Source organism: Larimichthys crocea, chromosome XVII, assembly GCF_000972845.2.
Source record: "Larimichthys crocea isolate SSNF chromosome XVII, L_crocea_2.0, whole genome shotgun sequence".
Lineage (NCBI taxonomy): Eukaryota > Metazoa > Chordata > Actinopteri > Sciaenidae > Larimichthys > Larimichthys crocea.
The window spans coordinates 3339553-3359413 of record NC_040027.1 but is presented as its reverse complement, the minus strand read 5'-3'; the positions used below and the strand labels follow the sequence as shown (position 1 = coordinate 3359413).

The following is a 19861-nucleotide window of genomic DNA, read 5'->3' as shown; positions in this document are numbered from 1 at the left end:
GTATTTTTCTGTTTATTTCCAGTTTTGATTCAAATATCAAATATGCTCACAATGTATTTGCATGCAGTGTATGCACGCCTGTATGCTGAGAAAAGATGTGTGACATCATTGTGTATAGACACAGTCGGGTGATTTGGAGAACTGGAGGTCTGGTGTGTGGCACCAATTCACTCTCTGGCTGTTGGGCTATTCAGCCTTTTTCAAAGGAGAAACTGATGACTTACACACACTCACACATTTATCAGCCGAGTGAGTAGACACATTTGTCTGTTGTGTATGTGAGAGGAGAAGAGCCGGGGAAGCCTATGGAGGAAATCGGGCAATTATTTGGATTTTACTGAATCTTAAAGTAGGGACAAAAAGTAAAGCATAGCATTTACTTGGACCAGTGGTTGTTGTACAAAGAAAACATGATCAAACCTATAGAACTGTCTAGTATAGTGAGTGTAAAACATATGTATCTTAAGGAGGCTTAAATCCCATAATTAACTACTCAAACCTAAAAATGTCTTTTCTATTTACAGTGGTGGAAAATTGTCATAGAGTTGCAACACTATGAAAACACAGTGTAGCTTGTGGAGATAACTAATTTTGCTAATGTTTCACTCGTTCTTATCATCTTAAACTCCAAAGATCCTAATAAAGATGTCAAATAAATGTAGTGAAGTAAAAAGTACATCATGTACAGTATGTGAGTAAATGTACTTAGTTACGTTCCACCATTGTCTATGTAGGAGCCATATATTGTTTTGTTTTTCAGTATTCTTGGTTTGATTTATTTGGTCTGGTTGCCACGGTGATGTGTGTGGTTTGGGTCACATGGGTGCCAGCAGATGATCGACATAGGTTATATTAGGGGCTGAATCACCTGCACTAGGGGAGGAGAGAGGCAGGTTAGGTAGCTGTAATTTTTGTTGACCGCTTTTCGTTTAGCTTGAATGCATTGTAATACATGCTAACAGTGTACGGTAAACCACATTATGTCATCTTATTAAATACTTTGAAACGTACCTGGACTCATCGTGCTTCTCTGAACATCAGCGCGTTGTACCAAACAAACTAAACAACTATCTCCTTCATGTTGCTTCCCCTTTAGCAGCGGTTGTAACAGATATCTGAACTCCACAGTTCTATTCCTCTTCTATATGTCTCCTCTTTATTTGTTTTCTCTGCCGTTTCACTTTATTTGACATTGACCGTAGAGAGAGGAGATGACATGGAGGCGTAAAACCTGCATGGGCCTCTGCCCAAAGACCAGTCTTTGATATGTAGTACGACCAGTTTAACAACTGGGGTGCCCCTCTTCTTTGCATTTGAAAATTGTCATTTAGGATACAAAATAAACAAGTCCATATGCAAAAACACAGGCCTTTCTTATCCAACATGTTTCTTATATCTTGAAACAAACTGCTTTATTCTGCGTAATCCTGCAGATGATCTGTAAACTAGAAGTAGAAACTATTTGGACATTTTTTATAGAAATACGTCAGGCTACAATTTGGGGAAATGTGTCTAATGTAATGGCCTATACAACATAGTAGCTTGTATTTTAATATTTTACTTATTGACTATCGAAACAAGTAGACTGACACTATTATAACATTGTCATACAGTGTTTATAATGTATTTAAAGTGGCATTTTAAGACTTAGATTAAGAGTTTAATTATAAAGACAAATGAGTTCAGTGCAGACAGGAGTTCACCATCTTGGTCTGTCTCTCCAGAGGACAAATTGTTTCTTTGCATTACTATAACCTGTCTATCGCCCTGCCTGTCTGTCTTATTCTTACCAATCTAACAGATAATTAGCCGTCTCCTTCAAGGGTGAAATCGAATTTTAGGTTTTATGCATCTCTCTCTAGACAGGGAGTAGTGAGAAAGACAGATGCCTTCTTACTGACCTTATAGCTGAACAGTAATAATGTTAAACCATTTTTCTTTCACTTACTTGTCTACTGTGTGTGTGAGTGTGTGTGTGTGTGTGTGTGTGAGGGAGAGAGAGAGGGAGGGAGAGAGAGAGAGAGAGAGAGAGAGAGAGAGGGAGAGAGAGGGGGGGTGAGATGAAGAGAGTATTCCAGAGGGCTTAAGGGCATTTCACAATGTTAAAGGGGTAGGTTTTCAATTACAGTGTGTGTGTGTGTGTGTGTGTGTGTGTGTGAGGTTTTCAATTACAGTGTGTGTGTGTGTGTGTGTGTGTGTGTGTGTTCACATGTTCTTTGACAGACCTCTGAGCTACACCTCTCTGCCACAAGCTGCCATGCACACAGTAACACACACGTTTCATGATGCCATAACTGACAGGATAATATACTCCAGCGTTTTGTCTTTTAACCACTACATGAGACACGAGAATGTTTGAGACATCAGTGTGATTACAGAAAATACAGGAGAGGCCGGCAGCCTTTGTCTATCTTCTACACTTTATTTTGTCACCAGCTCAGTGATGGCTGAAATCTGATACTTTATACAGACTTTCCTCAAGAGAAACATGACACCATTATTGTTTGTCCATATGCTTGAAATTATTGAGGTTATTAGGTGTTTGATTTGAGTGTAAACTAAACCTTAGCCAGCGTTCCTGATGAACAGTGTCATCCTGATGATAGTGGCTTAGATCAGAGCCTTGCTGGCTTCATGGTATAAAATAGGAAGAATTTGCAACAACTATGTCTCAGGCGGAAGAGCAGGTTATCTAGTGATGGGAGGATCTTTGGTTTGATTCCTGGCTCCCACAGTCCAGTCGAAGTGTCCTTTGGCAAGACATCGTACACCTAATTACTCCTGATGGCTGTGCCGTGGGAGTGTATGAGATAGTATCATTGTGTGCGCTTTGGATAGGAAGCGCTGTATTGCTTCTGATGAGCGCTTGGCTTGTTGCATGGCAGCCTCTGCCATCAGTGTATGAATGTGTGAATGGGTGAATGTGACAAGTGCTGCAAAGTGATCTGAGCGGTCGGTAGACCAGAAATCTAAATATAATAGAACCTAAAGAGTAAATGACACTGGGTGACAAGTTAGCCAGTTAAGTCATCTGATGCATGTGAAAAAAATATAAAATATAATTTTTCTAATCTTAAAAAGAGGAGTTCCCCTTATACAAGACTGAATGTTAGCTTTTCTTTTATTGTACGACCTAAACCATGAGGATGTAACTGAGATGGTTGAGTATAATATGCTCAAATCAACAACAATTACAACTACAGATTTCACCTGGGTGTCATTTTGTGTTTTGATTCTGTGGCCTAAATTCTGACTGAAGGCTCAAAGATGTTATTGGAGTCAAAGTGATGGAGCAGTTGGTCAAGGAAACTTTCAAACAGAGAAACACAAAATGAAAGCGAGTTAATAAAGTTTAGCCAAGTTTATCAAATTGTTCTGTACAGCCCTGTGTTGTAGAATGATGAATATATAAATAAATATATGAACCTTGAACATTAATCCCAATAATTTGCAAGTATTCAGTGCCCAGGTAACCATGTTTAACCATGTCAAGGAAATTCTTTATAATATTGTTTCAGTATTTTTATTGCTTGACCGAGGAAGGAAGGCAACAGTGAATCCAAGTGTGGAGGACTCATAAGCAGATTCATTAGGTTCTCCACCCTCTCTTAACTGGAGTTTTTTTCTTGTTTTGAGTCTGAATCATCCTCATAGACTCTCTTCTTCCTCTCATGGGGTTTGACCGAGGTCGAGCTGGACCAGGCTTCTGTTTTAGTCAGTAGTTCTAAAAAACCCCCAAATAAATAAAAAAAAAAAAACAGTGTTTGATTGTTCACCAAGCTAATCCTGGTAGAATATCTCACCATATGATGCTGACTATATCTTAATAAATTCCCATAATATTCCTCCCATGTCGAATTTTAATTAGCAATTCTGGGAACTGGTTTGTTACATGTTTCTATTATAAGCCATCATAAAATTTTATAATAAACAAGACCTTCATTGATTTAAAATAAATTGTGTGTGTGTGCTGCCATAGATGAGCTTACTTTTGAAGCTGACAATCAGCTTTTCATTGACGTTTATGCTCCTCCTCTCCTTTGCTATGGAGTCAGCATCTGAGGTTAAACACTGGTCAGCATCATCCCTCTTTCGTTTGGGCAGCAGTGACAATCGTGGGCTTGTTTGCCCACCTGTTTCTGTTACCACTGCTTCCAGGAATTCATCCCCTTTTGTCTTAGTCGCGGTGGGTTCTGGTCTTCTATGTCAATCAAAAATAATGTTTGAATCTCTTAAATCTTGGAGAAAGGCTTATTTGCTTTCTTGCTAAGAGTTAGATCTTAAAGTGAGACTATGTTGCTACTGTAAAGATGGGTGTTGATTAGCTTAGCTCAGCATAAAGCCGTCTCTGATTTGTTTAAAAATGACAAACTGGGGTTTGATGTGCTGCCACTAGCCTTATCGTTGCATGACTGGCTCTAGCTTTAGTGCACACATTAGAGTACCATAAATTTTCTCATCTAACTATGAGTAACTAAGCAAATAAAAGTTCCAGTCAAACTATTCATCTAAAATATCAGCTCATCACCTACCTGTTACCACACTCATCATCAGTGTTGTTGAGGATGGGTTCCTCACTGCTGCTCAACCCAGCAAGGTGATCCTCGTCAGGAACACTGTGGTAGTCCAACGTGCACGTTTTGAAGGTTGCATAAGTGGCATTGTCGCCATCAGAGCTCAGATCATTACAGGCCTTCATCAGCTCCACACTCGTTTTGACACTAGAAGAAACCAGTCTCAAAGTCAAACAACTTCACCAATCTATGTCAACACAGAGATAATACACGTGGCATCTAAGTACACACTTACTAGTCACTGTTGTCAAATGTCTCAACAAGGTGGCTCATTGTTATATATGGATGCTGAAGAATTTGGCTTGGTGTAATTCTTTCAGAGGCATCCACCTTCAGCATCCTTGTTAGCAGGTCCACAAAGCTTGCCCGTTCACATGCATCAATGCTGGCATCTTCTCCTGAGAGTTCCTCAGGTACCTGGATCAGAAAAAAGATGGGAATGAGAACCTGAAGGTTTTCTTTAAAAAAAACAACACACTTCTATATCTAATATATATATATATATATATATATATATATATTCTAAAGTAGACATCCTACCATTTCCAGCTGATTTAAGGTAAAAAGCGTGCACTGGTTACAAGTGAAATTTCTCACTTCAAGCGCAGACTAAAGAGACAAAATGTTTGAGTTAGCTCATTTGTTTCAGATACAGAGACTGATTAAAGCAAAAAAACATTTTACATAATATACGCAGTAAGATGACGATCAAATAATGCTACCATAAAGCGCCACGTGGGGAGTTCTGATCCTCTATTTTTCGCACAGAAAAAGTTTCCTGTATACTGCCCAGCAAACAGCAGGTGGTCTGAAGGTTTTCCAATAGTGTAAAAGATATGCCTCATCTGTGGGGGCAGCACAATGGTGTGTACATCAAGATCAAACTTTTAAGCTTTCACCAGAGAATTTCTCCAAAGGTTAGAGTACTTACAAGTTAGAAGCTCACTGATATTTGCTGATGAGGTAAAATATTAGCATTTACTTTATGGATTAAGTGAATGAGAGTCAAGGTTTCTCTCGTTAAAAAGTACTGAAACAAAGAAAATGCTTAAAAAATGTGTGACAATAGTGAACTATGGCCTTTTTTATCAAATGAATACAAAGACATCATGGCTGAAGTGAACACTTGTGCTGTGTTTTAAATGTGATACTGACCATATCATATTCATCACTGCCAGGGAACAGTGCCATGCCCATCAACATTTCAGCCGCGATGCAGCCCAGAGACCAAACATCAATAGCCTCGTTGATAGGACATCCTAGTAAAACCTCCGGAGCTCTTAGACAAAGCAGGAGAAGCACACATTACTGTGGTTGTATTAACTGATTAACTGAGAACTAAACTTCTATGTATTGTTTATTTCATGAAATAAGTTTGTTTGGATCGACATAACGCTGACTAAAAACTTGCAGTATTTCTTTCATTTGATAGCCTTTCTAGCACAGCAGTGCAGTCAGTTACTTACCTGTACCACAGAGTCTGAAGAGTCAGACCTGTACATGCCCTGGGATTGTCTGAAGCTAAACCAAAGTCGATGATTTTCACTCTCAGCGGCTGGTTAAATTGCTCCACCAGCATAATATTTGCAAGCTTTAGGTCTGCATGAACAATCCCTATGTTCATTAGAAACTCCAGAGCTGTGGCCAGCTAATATTATGAAAAACCGTAAAAAAAAAATCCAGTTTACTGCAGTGTTCATTATGTCAACAAAACTATGACAAATGACCATGACATATTTATTAATGGATGTCTCCACCAACTCAAGAAACTGTAATATGCATATAAGGACACATTTCATCAATAGTTTTAGACCCTACAATGCAATTTGTGTTACAACTTTTGTATTGCATGAACAAACCTGTTGCACAATGGGGCGGATCTCCACCAACTTCAGAGGGTTACTACACGTCTGCATGAATTCATCAAGACTTATGTCGAGCTTTTCAAACTCAAGACAAAAATGTCCCATGTAAGCGAAAGAGTCGTTCCATCTGACGATGTTAAACTTGTGTGAATCAAACTCTTTCATCTTTTTAAGAATCATCTCCTGAAAGTAGGAGATATCAGAGAGACTTTATATGAATGCATTGAATTTTAGAATTATTACACAAAGAAAATATGAATGCACACAATTTGTGCTGTACCTCTTTTTTTGCTTCGTTAATGTATCTCTTAGATTTGAGGATTTTTACAGCTACCATTTCATTGGTGGCTAACTTCTTGCACTTGGTGACGACCCCAAAGGTGCCAGAACCCAGCAGATGCTGCACCTCATAGTCAGAGGTGGTGGAGCAGATCAGGTCTCCTACAGCGAGTTGCAAGCGGTTGGCATTCATGGTGGAAAGATGAAATTAGCTGTTTTCACACCTGAGAGGAGAAGAAGACATTTAGACACATAATATGGTGTCTCATCTCTCAGGGGCTGACATGCAAGCATGTGATTTATCAGGTTCTGTCAGTATCAATCAATCATCATTCATGTTAGCCTTCAAACTAAGTTAAACTAAATAAATATATTTAAACATAATTCAAAAATGAATGCATCCTGTAAGCTTACAAAATCTTAAAAACCTATAAAAATAGAACTGATACCTCACATGAAATAACAATTTTTTAGATCCTTTACTCGCTTTGACTGTTTTAGTTTTTACACTTTCACATCCCTGTTCATCACTAAGTACATAAACAAAGCTGTATATTATTTCTGTATTACCTGTATGATATTTTCAGCAGACTTTAACACGTAATGTAGAAGCTGAAAAAGACAAAAAAGGCAATTGTTGTGAAACAAGTCAGTAGAATTTGTGTTGCAACCAGATCTTCATGAAAACCTGACCTTCAGAAGAGACTTATATTAATATATCATAATATAATCACTAATATATTGCTTTCTTTGCTGTAGGATGCAGCAGTTGGAGAATCAACTTACCAGATGTTCAAATGTGACTTATCGTGAACGATGTTCAGAGCGAAATGAGCTAAAATATCTGAAACAGTCTTAAGTACAGTGTCAGTCATTCTGTATTCCACCATTATGGAATGGTCTATTCCAGGTTAGAACTTGTTTTATTTTAAATAATACATTGTCTACAGATTGATATGCTGTTTATTAGGCACATCTGGATAAAACAAATAGATACAAAGATATTTATCCCTGACATAAAAGTAAAAAAGTACATCATGTGCATGCACACAAATGTGCAAATTGCATGTGTACAATTAATGTTATTATTAATAATAATAACATTTTCTGTAACCTCTTGCACAGCGCAACCTCCACATCCTCCCAGTCTGCTTAAGTCTATACAAAGTTGATTTTGTAGCTTAGTGAATATAACCCCCACAAATTCACACAGAGAACATGGCCCTGTGACGTCATTCTGATGGTGTTTTGGTCCATCTCTGCAGAAGTGCAGTATTTTTCCCACCAGAGTTAATTTGCTCAAATGTGTTGCAAAGTTAACATTATATATAATTAAATTGTTTCCATTTGGTCTTATTAATTTTATAATCAGGAGTCTGTGAATGCAGTCTAATGCATCAGTGCTGTAATAATACATTCATGGATGTTATAATGTTCAGTTGTTGTTGAAACGTGATTCAATTCGAAGATAAGTGTTGTTGAACTTATTACATATTACAGAGATTCTTCTATAGGCCAATTTCTTAAACCTGATCTGAGAAATCTAATTTCCTTTGTCATGATAAGGGATTACAGAAACCTAGATAAAACTGATGGACTTCCACAGGACAAATCTAATTTCATCACGGTGTAAACACATGCTGAGGTTTGTGTTTGGCACTCATGCGTATCACAAAGACTTCAGAAGGACAAAGTGTATCTGTTAGAAGTAGAGTAACACAAAAGGAAAATCATTAGTCTGAGCAGTGAATCAAACCAAATTTAAAAAGACAATACAACAAAGTGAAGATTGTTTATTGCATTGTTTTGGTACATTTTCTCATATTGAAGCTCTTTATCCTCTTTTTCTTCTTTTTTCCCAGCAGACCAAACACTGCATTGCTGTATGGTGCCAACCACAGATAATTCAAAACCAAAAACTTTATTTTGAATACATCTCCTCTTTAATGGTTATATTTAATGGCCATCTTCCATTATGTTCATAAACATGTATACGAATTATTATATTGTATACATGAATCAGTAGAGTAACCGTCTTTATAGAGCTCTGTGTAACCTGATTAGTCTTTCTGTATGTTGAAGCTGTGCACAGTACTTTAGTTTTGTCCAGATATTCCCAGTTAGTCCAGTTGATTCAACAGATATTCTTCTTTATTTTGTGTGTCATTATCAAATACAACCATATTGTTCTGGGTGAGGCCTCTAAGTTCAAAAATAAGCTATGTGAAACAATATGACTGTGAGATCTTGTTTCACTGAAATGAACTGATATAGCTGTTTTTTTTCCTGTCATGCTTAAAATATTTACAGATTTTTTGGATGTGTTACCAATTAAATTTAGCTACACTGTCTTAAAGAGCTGAATTTATATTTTAAAACATTAATGCACCTATATTTGAAAGGAAACAAAAATGTTTCTGAAACAAAACACTCATTTTTAATTAGTTGTTCATCCACAGTGAAAATAGAGCTATTGTCTCTGTGTGTGTCCATGCACTTCACTTCACCGTGCTTACTGATTAATCTGTCATCCATCAATATTAACTCATCTCCGCCCTGCAAACAGAGATATCAGTGACAGATTACCCTGATTTGAATCAAGAGATAAGACCTAATCAATAAGGTTAAACACACTAATGTGGGTCTAGAGTGTGGGCAAACAAATGTGTGTTTGTGTGTGTGTGTGTGTGTGTGTGTATAGATGGGTGGAGAAAAACGGCCGGCTGTGGGTGAAGGGGGGGTGGGGGCGTTGGTCTGATGTAACAGAATCAGTTTCATCACCCGAGGCGATGAGGATGAGGAGGATGAGGAAGAAAATGAGAAGAGACAGAAGGGAAGGGAAGCGACATTAAGAGTCTAAAATGACTCTCTCTCTCTCTCACACACACACACACACACACACACACACACACACACACACACACACACAGCCGAGGACAGAGACATTGGGTGTCAGCTTGCATCAGTAGCCTGTATGGCTGTGAGTTATAACCACAGATATGCGATCATTTACACTCACTGCTGCAGATAGCCAGGGGCTACTGTTCTCTCTGTGTTCATGTGTGTGTGTGTGTGTGCAGAGATTTTGTGTCAATACACACTTGCTCAAGTGTATTCGTGTGTCTGAAGCACTGAGCCAGAGATGAACCAAAACAGAATCTTTTATTTTCACATTTCAGATACATACATTGAAATAACATGCCGAATACACATGCTGGAAGAACGCCCATATGGCTTCAAGTTTATTACATCTTTATTAACATAATGTAAAATGACAAGGTGCTTCATTTAACATATCCAGGTTCAAATATAGACAGAAAGCACACATTTGTTCCAGCTTTTCAGAAAGACTCCTGGAAAAATATTTTTGTTCTTTAACCGTTTTTTATTTAAATTTTATTTTTTGGCCAGTTTGAAGCAGCAACATAACATATCATCATTTTTTTCTTCCTGTTTAGCTGCTGCGTTAAACACTATAAGAGCAATGACACACACAAACATTACATCTAGAAGATGAAGTGCAATATTTGACTTCGTCTAACTTATCTTGAAATGATCTTAAAACATTTTTTTAGGCCCCGGATACAAGGAGCTCAGTTTCTTAACACAGCAGTTCTTGATATAAATAAGATAAATAAATAACACAAATTTAGCTCGAGCTCAGAGTTTAAATGACTTTAAACTTAAAAAAAAAAAAAATCAAGAGACACAGAAATAAACTAAGTTGACAGCTGCTGTATTTCGATGCATATTTTGAAAAATCGAGTTAGACAAATTTGATGGAAAAAACAAAATAAAGTTTTTAAGTTCATTCGGTTTTAATTAATGCCCTAAACTTAGGTTTGGAAACAATTTTCCTAATAAGTTCTGACATAATAAACATTTAACTCAGTCACTCCGACAATCTCCTCATTCCTCTGTAATACATCCTTGATCGCTCCACACAAATTAGATTAGTAACTTCCTCACATTCATATAAATAAACACAAATGTCATATTTACACCTATTTTTAGCACTGTTTTTTTTATGGGTTCGACTGCTGTTATTTTAACCGACTGCTTATCTCATGAACAAACTTGTAATAATCATATACCAGCAGTGGATGCATAATTACTCAAAATGTGGTTACAATTTGTGATACATTTGGATGGAAACACTGTTGATGAATTTAAAAAATAAGCTCTGTGTGCAAGAGAAAACCGTAATTGTGCAGTGTCAAAATTCATGCTTTTTGATAATGTGAATATACACAATATATTGAAAATAAAGCATAAGAAATCTAGCAGGACCCCCACCCCCCAAACATAAATAACAGAAGGTTTTCATCCATATTTCTCTGCCTGAACATTTTTACCCAAATCCTCAGAGAGCTATGTGCCCTGTCCAACTGAGGCTTTCCTTTCAGTTCAGTTCAGGTCATTCCAGTTCAGATCAGTTCAGCTCGATTCACTTTAACTCAGTTTGCTTCACCTGGAAATGGCTCACACTGCTGACAGCAGGCTCTCATTTACTCTACACCTCTTGTGCTCCTGATGTTGATGTTACACCGTCAGCTTCACCTACAGGGAGACACAGAGGCAAGATTAGTGTGTGTGTTGTTGAGAGAAAGACACAAGGACAGACAGGTGTGTGAAAAATGTAATAAGTCCATCTTCCTCTCTTGCTCTCTGTCCTAGTGTAATCAGACTACTGTAAAATGAAAACCTCACATCTCCAGGAAGTCTACTTTTGAGGAATAATGAAATAGAGTGGTATTTTTTTTTCAATATTTTATGTTAAAACTTGCTTTTGTGAAAATATCAAATGCATTTTGTTTAATGCACAATGAAAGAAAAACATTACAAATAGATGTAGATACAGCATGAAGTGTCTGTTTTAGTCAAGTCATGTCCTCACACACACACTCTGTGACACACACACATGCACACACACACACACACACACACACACACACACACACACAAAATTCAATCATGTCTCTGCTGTTGCCTGGGGGAAACACAGTGTGGAAACCTCACTATAGTGGAAAATCACCTTTTCCATGTTATTATACACAGCAGCACCTACACTACACACACAGAGTCTGACTGCATTTACACGAGGGACCAAGAGATCTGATTTTTTAACTCTTTGTGGTGCAGATCTCATGTCGTCATGGCTGTCTCGGCCACATGTGTCAGTGAGGAATGTGATTTTTATACAAGAAAAAAATCAATAAATCTGTGCCTCAAAGAGCTAATGTGATCATTGTGCTGTAAGCTCTGTTAAGTTTATATCATCAGCATACCTGAGTAGACTGTCAACACTCATCTATATAACAAAAATAAATGATAGAACATTTATTTTTCTTTAAATACCCAAATCTGGATTTTGGTCATTTGTGTGCTAACATCATTTTAAAGGGTGTAACTGATTATTTATTTTCATTTATATATTATTGAGATTTGTCAAGGGTGCCCGGCCTCTCACGCAACGTCAGCTGGGATTGGCTCTGCCTCCCGTAACACTGATAAGGATAAGTGTTTCCAGAAAATGGATGACTGGATAAATTATTGATCTTCCCATAAATTAAGCTACAGTGGAGATAAACTTTATCAGCACACAAACTGTTTGTGTTACCAGGGAATTTCATTATTATCGTATGAAGCATATCAGAGTAACATGAGGATGATGATTAAACAGGAAGTAGAAAAACTGTATTAACATCACATAGAAAGGGACTGTAACTAAAAAAGCTATTTGAAAGGATACTTTGACATTTTGAGAAATAACTTTATTAAGAGAGAGAAAAAGTCTTCCTGGAGTCTTACGCTGATAACAAGAACGTAGGAAGTCGCTGCACCCAGCCAAGAAATAGTACCACACCATGAGACCACAAATTGTTGATTTTGTGAGGTCAAACAAGAGGTGAGATTTAGAGGTGCTCAGAAGCAGCTTTTGTTAGATAGTCATATGCTAGCCATCTCCCCCTGTTTCCAGTCTTTATCTAACTGCTGGCTGAAGCTTCAGTTTTCTGTACAAAACATCATGGTATCAATCTTTTCAGATAACAAGAAGCAAAATATGCTATATATTATATTAAGTGTCCATTCCGTCAATCTCAAATTCTCAGCAGAACAAATCACGTTGAAAAGTTATCAGGATTCTTTCAAAGCATTTTCCATTAAATATTTATTCTGCCCATCTAAGTGGATGGTCGGTCTGTCTACAGAAAACACATTGTAATAATACTTCATAGGAGGAGTTCACTGTTCTGCAAATATCATGTGAAACTAAGTGAGGAGATATGAAGCAGCAGTGAGCGGGGATCTGTGGTGTTCTGCTAATTTTAAAACCATTCCGAGGCCTGTGGTGTAATTCAAAGTGTCAAAGAGGAGGAAAATAACGTGTTGAGCATCTCGTCAAATCGCTCCGGCTTAAACGGCCTCTCTCCAGAGTGTGTTTAGGAAATTAAAGGCCAGGGATTTTGTTCATAATTGTCTATTTTATCATTTTATTACAGCTAGCTTTCCTCTGATGGGCTCCCTTTATGATTTATCAAATACAATTACTGCGTGACTTATTTCAGGAGCCTCTCCATTGCTGAGGACCATTAATGTCTGTGTGTGTGTGTGTGACAGTGAGTGAGAGAAAGAGAGAGAGAGAATGTGTGTGTGTGTGTGTGTGTGTGTCAGCTCTGGTGTATTTAAATAGCATTAAGTAATTGGAAAAACAGGAAAAGAGGCAGAAAAGCTAAATTGTCTTTGTGGATTTGTATCCCCTTCCCCCCACTTTCTCTCTGTTGCTCTTCGTAAAATACACCACAACCTTCTGTTTTAATGGTAAAATAAGAGGAAGTCGTGTTTTAACTGATACAGAGAAACTCATTTGTAATAGTTTCACTTTTCGGCTGCTGAGATATTTCTTCAAAAAAAGGAGATAGAGTGAGGCAGAGAGAAAGACGCAGAGACGGAGAGAGAGAGAGAACGAGGTTAATTCCATACCTTCCCCTCCCTGTTAATGAAGTGTAGGTGGCGTCCTGGTCAATGCAGCAAATTGAACAGCGGAGATTACAGCAGCCGCTGCTCCTCTGTGAAAAGAAGGCCATGTTCATTAGTCGTTGCCATATAATATTCATTCTCTGTAGAAATATGTAGATAGTAATCTATGCAAAGAGCCGCTGGGATGATTTTAGAGCTCTCAACATGTACTGTGGTAGCAATAACTCAAACAATTATCTTTTAAAAAATTATGGGTGCACTCCTGCCTATGTTCATCACGTTTAATATATTAACAATTTTACTTTAAGTGAGTTTGGTACGTTCATTCTTTGATCCTAAATTATTATTATTATTATTTTAAACATTTTTAAAAGGCTTAAATCACTTCCCCTGAACCATGACATAACCCAGGGTGCTAAATTGGCCAAATGGCTGCTGAATATTCAAATCTGAGCAGCCACTCAGTAGTTCTGATTGTTTTTTGGCTGGTGAGTAAAGCACATGTACTGACTGAGTGTGTCCTGACACAACCCTAGCGATACTAAAGGATTCATGTGTGGCTTTCAAAATCACGTTACAATCTTGTCCCAGTGCATCTATCGTGCACCTCAAAAAGCTATAAAGTATTTATAAACTTAGTGGCACCTAGCTGTGAAATTGCAGCTTGCAACCAAATGAATAGTCTCCCGCGCATCACCCTCTCCTTCCAAGCGTATAGGAAAAACTCTGGCTGTGAAATTCACATAAATCAGTGTTTGGTTTGTTTGTTCTCGGCTACTGTAGAAAAATGGCAGTTCAACATGGTGGACTCAACCATGATTACACAACAATGATTATTCCTGAATATCTGTTTCAGTAAATATTTTGATACACTAACTGGCAGCAACAAACTGATTAAACTCTGCGATAATAACAGTGTTACATGAGTTTGATAAAATGAACAGGGACATATCATTAATACAGTGATAATATATAATACAACACATTTTGGTTGTAGAGCTGCCACAGGTTTCACAGGTTGGTGAAGCCAATCACAGCCAATGAGAAGAAGATAACATGTGACACCACATTCAGCACTAACTAAGTTTGAGATCGGTTGATTCTGCATAATTTCATGTTTTGATTGGTTGGTGGTTGTTGTGGGCCCGAGCAGAACTCAAATTTTTGAAGCAGTCATCAAAGAAACGAGGTGAAATCTTTGGTTGTCAATCAAAAAATGGTCGTTGCATTTCTCTCGATTGTCAAGAATGCCCAAAATCAGAGAAAAACCTTAAAAGGTTGAAATCCTGTCAAAGTCTCACCAATTTATCTTCATATTCTATTATGTTATTATCTTTGCAGTTCATTTATGTTCTAAACCATACGGGCTGATTGCGGCATGAACATTATTGCTACTGTCAGTGTCTTTCTGTTTAAAGCCCACTGACTCAGTGATGAGTAATAATAACAAGTGAATAAAACCTCATAAAGCAGATCGGGTCAGTATTTAAATAAATAAACTGGTGTGAATCAGAGTTTTTATTCAAATATTGTGCCACTTTTAAGGGAATGAGTGTGTGAAACAAGATTACAAAAATAAAAGAAGCACCGGTAACGCTTGTAAAATGTGGCGTTTCATTGCTGCCTCTGGCATTTCATTTTATTTTCAGGGTTTTGCTGTAATTTGTTGGGGTTTTTTTTATTTTTATTTAGGTGGGAGTTGTGGCAAAGTGTGTGCATGTAATAATGTCTGGGAGCAATATGCTGACATCCCAGACATAATAAAATGATGCTGAAGCAGGTACCACAACATTATTTGTCAAAATAAACTGGATCCTCTCTCAGTTGGTTCACCACATTTTCTAATTTAGCTTAACCAAGAATGATGTATGTTTTTTTTTTTTTACGTCTGGGCGTTAATTTCAGAAGTGCTTTCGAACAGGTGGATGGGACAGTGAACAAGTAGCCGTGACGGTGACCCTTTCATCTGGTTTCCTGATGCTGCAGTCACTGCAAATAGAACTCAGTAGAAACCCAGCATGTCTTTATCGGGACAAAAACAAAACTCCTCTCTACTTCTGTCACTTTTCTAACCCTACCGAACCCTCTTCTCCCTCCCCTCCCCCCTTACATTTGCCCGTCCAACTCAGTGGGACCCTCTCTCTCTCTTTCTCTCTCTCTCTCTCTCTCTCTCTCTCGCCCCCTCCCCTCAGGGCAGAAGTAAACCACGCCTTGAGGCCCTGCTCCCATTGTGTGTCCTCTGCTACTTCTGTTTGGGGCCTTTGTGTGCTGCTAATCAGCCGTGGGGCCATGCTCAGCCCCGAGTGTGTGTCTGCGAGTGTGTGTGTGCGTGTGTGTCTGTGTCCCTTGCCCTCATTACGTAGCCACACTGGGAGGCCAGCATGGGAAGTTTCTGCTGCACTATACACCTCCCTCCATCCCTCCATCCCCCCTTCTCTCTTTCCCTCCCTCTAGCTGTCCATCACTCCCTTCCTCCCCCCTCTCATCTCATCTCATCTCATCTCACCACCCCAAGACTTAAAGCTACACTGGCCACGATTTTTAAATAAAAAGCATCTTTCCGTCCCAACAACCTGTCCTCGTCCTAGCTCAAATATTATCTGTGTAGTTTTTGGTGCTCCAATAGTGGCTGGTTTGAAATATTGACATTTTCTCATGTGAATTGATACCTTTCTTCTGTAAAAGTGTGTGGAGGATGCTGGACTGTTCTGCCTCAATACCCAGTGAGAAGGAAATGAGTTTACTGGATTGCTGGTTATTGACATTCGCAAAAGTAAAAGTTGCTTCTTGTTGACATTTTGGGCTGTCAGTGTGTACCTGTCAAGCAGAACTTTTGAAATAATATTTACCTTGGTAGATCACGTGTACAATTGTTCTCATCCACTATTATTTGCTTTGATACAAGCGGTTAATGGTGGATGATGCACTGTGAGGGCAAACTGCCACTACTCCTTGTATATGTGCTGATGAAGGTCTTATTAATCTTCAAACTCTACTTAAAGGTCCAGCGTAGCATTTAGGATGATGTTATCTACTAATATCAGTAATGTAACTATTGTCTTAGGAACTGTTGTATTGATTTTTTGGTTTTGGTAGATCTATAATACATACGTTTGAAAATAAATAAGTCTGCCTTCACCGAGGGCAGAGATTAGTCATTTAAGGAGGATGATTAATACTTTTACAGTAATTCGAGAACAATTTATCGAATCAGAGTCTAGGTTTTTCCCCTCAGGATGAGGATTACCAAAGACCGGGTCGAACAGGTTGAGAAACTCACACTCATACACATTTCTTCTTCCTCAAAATTGTTGAGAAATACTTTATCTCTCATGCCACCAAGCATTTACATGCTGAGGATGAGTCAACTGAGCTAAACATAAATTGGTGGAGAACAACGGTGATATTGTTGTGCTATCGGATTGTTTTGTGTGAGCTTGTGTGTTGGGTTTCAGCTTATGTTTTACACGCTTATTATAGTATGTTTTATGTATCTTAATAGTTTTTTATGTTAAGTGTCACCTGGTGGAAGACCACACAGTTTACCAGGTGATACTTCACAGAAACTCATCCATAATGAGAAAAACAGGAAGAAAGAAAGATTTTCCTCTTTCATACTTTAATCAGTTTCGCTGCTGAACACATGAATTAGCTGGACTAAGTGAACTGTCCGTTGCTTTTTTATCGCTCCCCTCTGTCACCCGCTGGGTGCCCCCTCATCTTCCTGTTCCACTACCACTCCTCCTCCACCCCCTTCTCATCTGTCCATCCCTTCTTTTCACTCTCTCTCTCTCTTTCTCTCTCTCTCTCTTGCTTCCCAGCTTCCCCTCCTCCTTCTCACATACATGATGTATCACCTGTCCGTATGTGTGTGTGTGTGTGTGTGTGTGTGTGTGTGTGTGTGTGTGTGTGTGTGTGTGTGTGTTTGTCTCGGTGCCCGATGGGGTTTTAGCCACTGGAGCTCTTTGACTTGAGGACAAGCGTTGTCTGTTCATCGCTCATCTAAACACACACACACACACACACACACACACACACACACACACACCCTCTCTCTCTATCGCTCTCTCTCTCTTCAATCAACAGCTCAACTCCTATCTCAAATTTCAGTGTGGGACCGAGAACATCTCTTTCTCCCTCTCTCTCTCTCTCCCTCCCTTCTTTTTAGCTCCTGTCTTCCTTCACCTGAGTTATCACACACTGTTAACTCTCGAGTCCTCTTCTCCCGTCCAACAACTTGGCTCCATGTCATCAGGTTCTTCAACTGACCCATATTCTTGTTCCAGCACATAATGAGGTTGTTACTCATGGTTATTACCATTTCCACCCCAAGGGAGAGAGATAGAGACAGTTTAGAGACTATTTTCCATCTACTGTCCCTCATCACACTCAAGAAGATTATGTCAAGTCACAAGTAATTCTTTTTTGTCCTCGTCCAGGACATTAGCACAATGCTGGTCTTTGAACAAGGCGCCAGTTCGCTTAAAACAATAATAACTTTAAGACAAATGCTTGCAATTACAAATAGCCCTGAGGTGAATATCTGCACTGAAAACAACATGGAGCCGAGAGAAAGTGAAATCCCAAAATAATAACTACCTGCCCCGTAAACTACTGCTATGATGGATTTCCCCTGGCTAGAGCTGACAAAACTGCTATGAGCTTAAAATATCTATTAAATCTCTTGAGTTTGGTGAGGGGAGGGCAACATGGGAACACTATGTGTGTGTTTGTGTGAGTAAGAGAGGGAGAGAGAGACATAGATGATAATTAGTGGTGACTCAAGGCTTCCCTGACCATAATCCCCTGAACAATCTACACTCATACAGGCGTTCACTAAAACCAATTACCAACAGAGGAGGAGGAGGAGAGGAGGGTACTAAAGTATTATTATATTAGTATTAAATAACAGTTAAATCCCTTTTTTTATTTGGTAAATAACACAGTTGTGTATTACTGCCTTCGCTGGGCAGGAAGTGTTGTCCTTAAACGTAGAATAAATAGTGCAAAAAACAGGGTCAACAGCATGCAGCTTATGCATAACAACAAGTGATAAAATAGTGGACTTGCCTCTCTGTGTTTACAGAACACAACAAACAGTATATTTCAAAAGCAGCCTATTTATGCCAGGACTGCTCATGCTCTTAGAAATGTTAATTGAGCTTTGATTCAGGACATGGCTAATTAGCCCTGTATGACTCTCTGCTATGTCTTTTGTGTTCATATGTGTATCGGTTTCAATATGGAAGTCCAGATTTTGTGTACAGTAGATCCAGTATGTGTCACTGTGGTATTGTGCAGAGCTCATCCTCTGTTCCCTTGAATGTATGGTTAGCAGACCACAGAGCTCTGAAGAGCCTTTTTACAGCTTATTCAAGTCGGTCCACTATATCATGTGAGCTTCTGTTAGTTTAGCTTATTGTGGCTTATGACTGAAGATCTAGTATGAAACTAGACAAGAGAAAAACGAACAGCAGGCAGTTCACTGTGGGCTCAGCTGTCATTTGGTGCAAGCTAGTTATAGTTGTCATTTTGGTTGGCATGGTCAGTGTCAATATAAATCCTGCATGCTGTACATAAACTATTTCTTAAATTATTTCTTTATCCTATTTGTACTGTTTAGAACTCACAGAACACTTGGCTTATATATAGAACTTTTATTTATGCTGTTTGGCATTGGTGCTTTTTATATACACATGGATTTTTTTCTACATACTTGAGTACATGAGAGTCCCGTCTATTCTTTCATCTGTATTTGTTCGGCCTTGCTGTTCTTAGCTGTTGCTGATGTCTATTCCCGTGTAAGTGCACTGAAAGCAATAAAACAAGAAAAACAAATTCTTTGTATATGTACATGTCCAATAACGCTGATTCTGATTCTAGTTGAGACCAGCAGTCAGTATATATTGAATGAAAGCTCTGAAATGCAGTCTATAAATCCCATTAATCTGTCACATTGTTCAAACGTCTATGAAAATTGATGCTGTCAGACTAGACTGTCAGATTAGGACATTAAAATATTGCACTGCATGTCATTGGTATATCTCCAGCACCTTGAGGTTGGAGCAACAGTTTCTCATGTTACACACCGTTCAAGAGCAAAGAGAGTTTTTGTTGAAGATGGAGGAGCAGGAAGGAGGTGAAGGAGAAACACCAAAGTGA

At 38.5% G+C, this 19861-nt stretch overlaps 1 protein-coding gene and 1 long non-coding RNA gene across 9 annotated transcripts in view; both read right to left on the bottom strand.

The window, feature by feature from the left end:
- Positions 1-3497: 3497 nt before the first annotated feature.
- On the bottom strand, positions 3498-7338 carry LOC104923502 (homeodomain-interacting protein kinase 2). Of its 4 annotated transcripts, none has more exons than XM_010736615.3 (11): positions 7289-7338; positions 6720-6942; positions 6434-6622; positions 6041-6222; positions 5730-5853; positions 5297-5419; positions 5115-5183; positions 4810-4991; positions 4533-4721; positions 3990-4201; positions 3498-3724 (listed from the first exon to the last, which is right to left on the bottom strand). In XM_010736615.3, the coding sequence occupies exons 2-11, from the start codon at positions 6909-6911 to the stop codon at positions 3609-3611; spliced, it is 1578 nt and encodes a 525-aa protein (XP_010734917.3). In that variant the 5' UTR covers positions 6912-6942; positions 7289-7338; the 3' UTR covers positions 3498-3608. The 4 variants fall into 4 exon arrangements, with proteins under 4 accessions (XP_010734917.3, XP_027146298.1, XP_027146299.1 ...); XM_027290497.1 differs by having other exon boundaries at positions 3990-4198; XM_027290498.1 differs by lacking the exon at positions 5297-5419.
- Positions 7339-10112: 2774 nt separating this feature from the next.
- Positions 10113-19861, bottom strand: part of LOC109139169 (uncharacterized) — a 166177-nt gene continuing 156428 nt past the window's right edge. For all 5 annotated transcript variants that reach the window (XR_003464075.1, XR_003464072.1, XR_003464074.1 and 2 more), the window contains 2 exons: positions 13703-13788; positions 10113-11278 (listed from right to left, as the gene is read on the bottom strand). This is a non-coding gene — a long non-coding RNA (uncharacterized LOC109139169). The remainder of the gene's footprint in view (positions 11279-13702; positions 13789-19861) is intronic.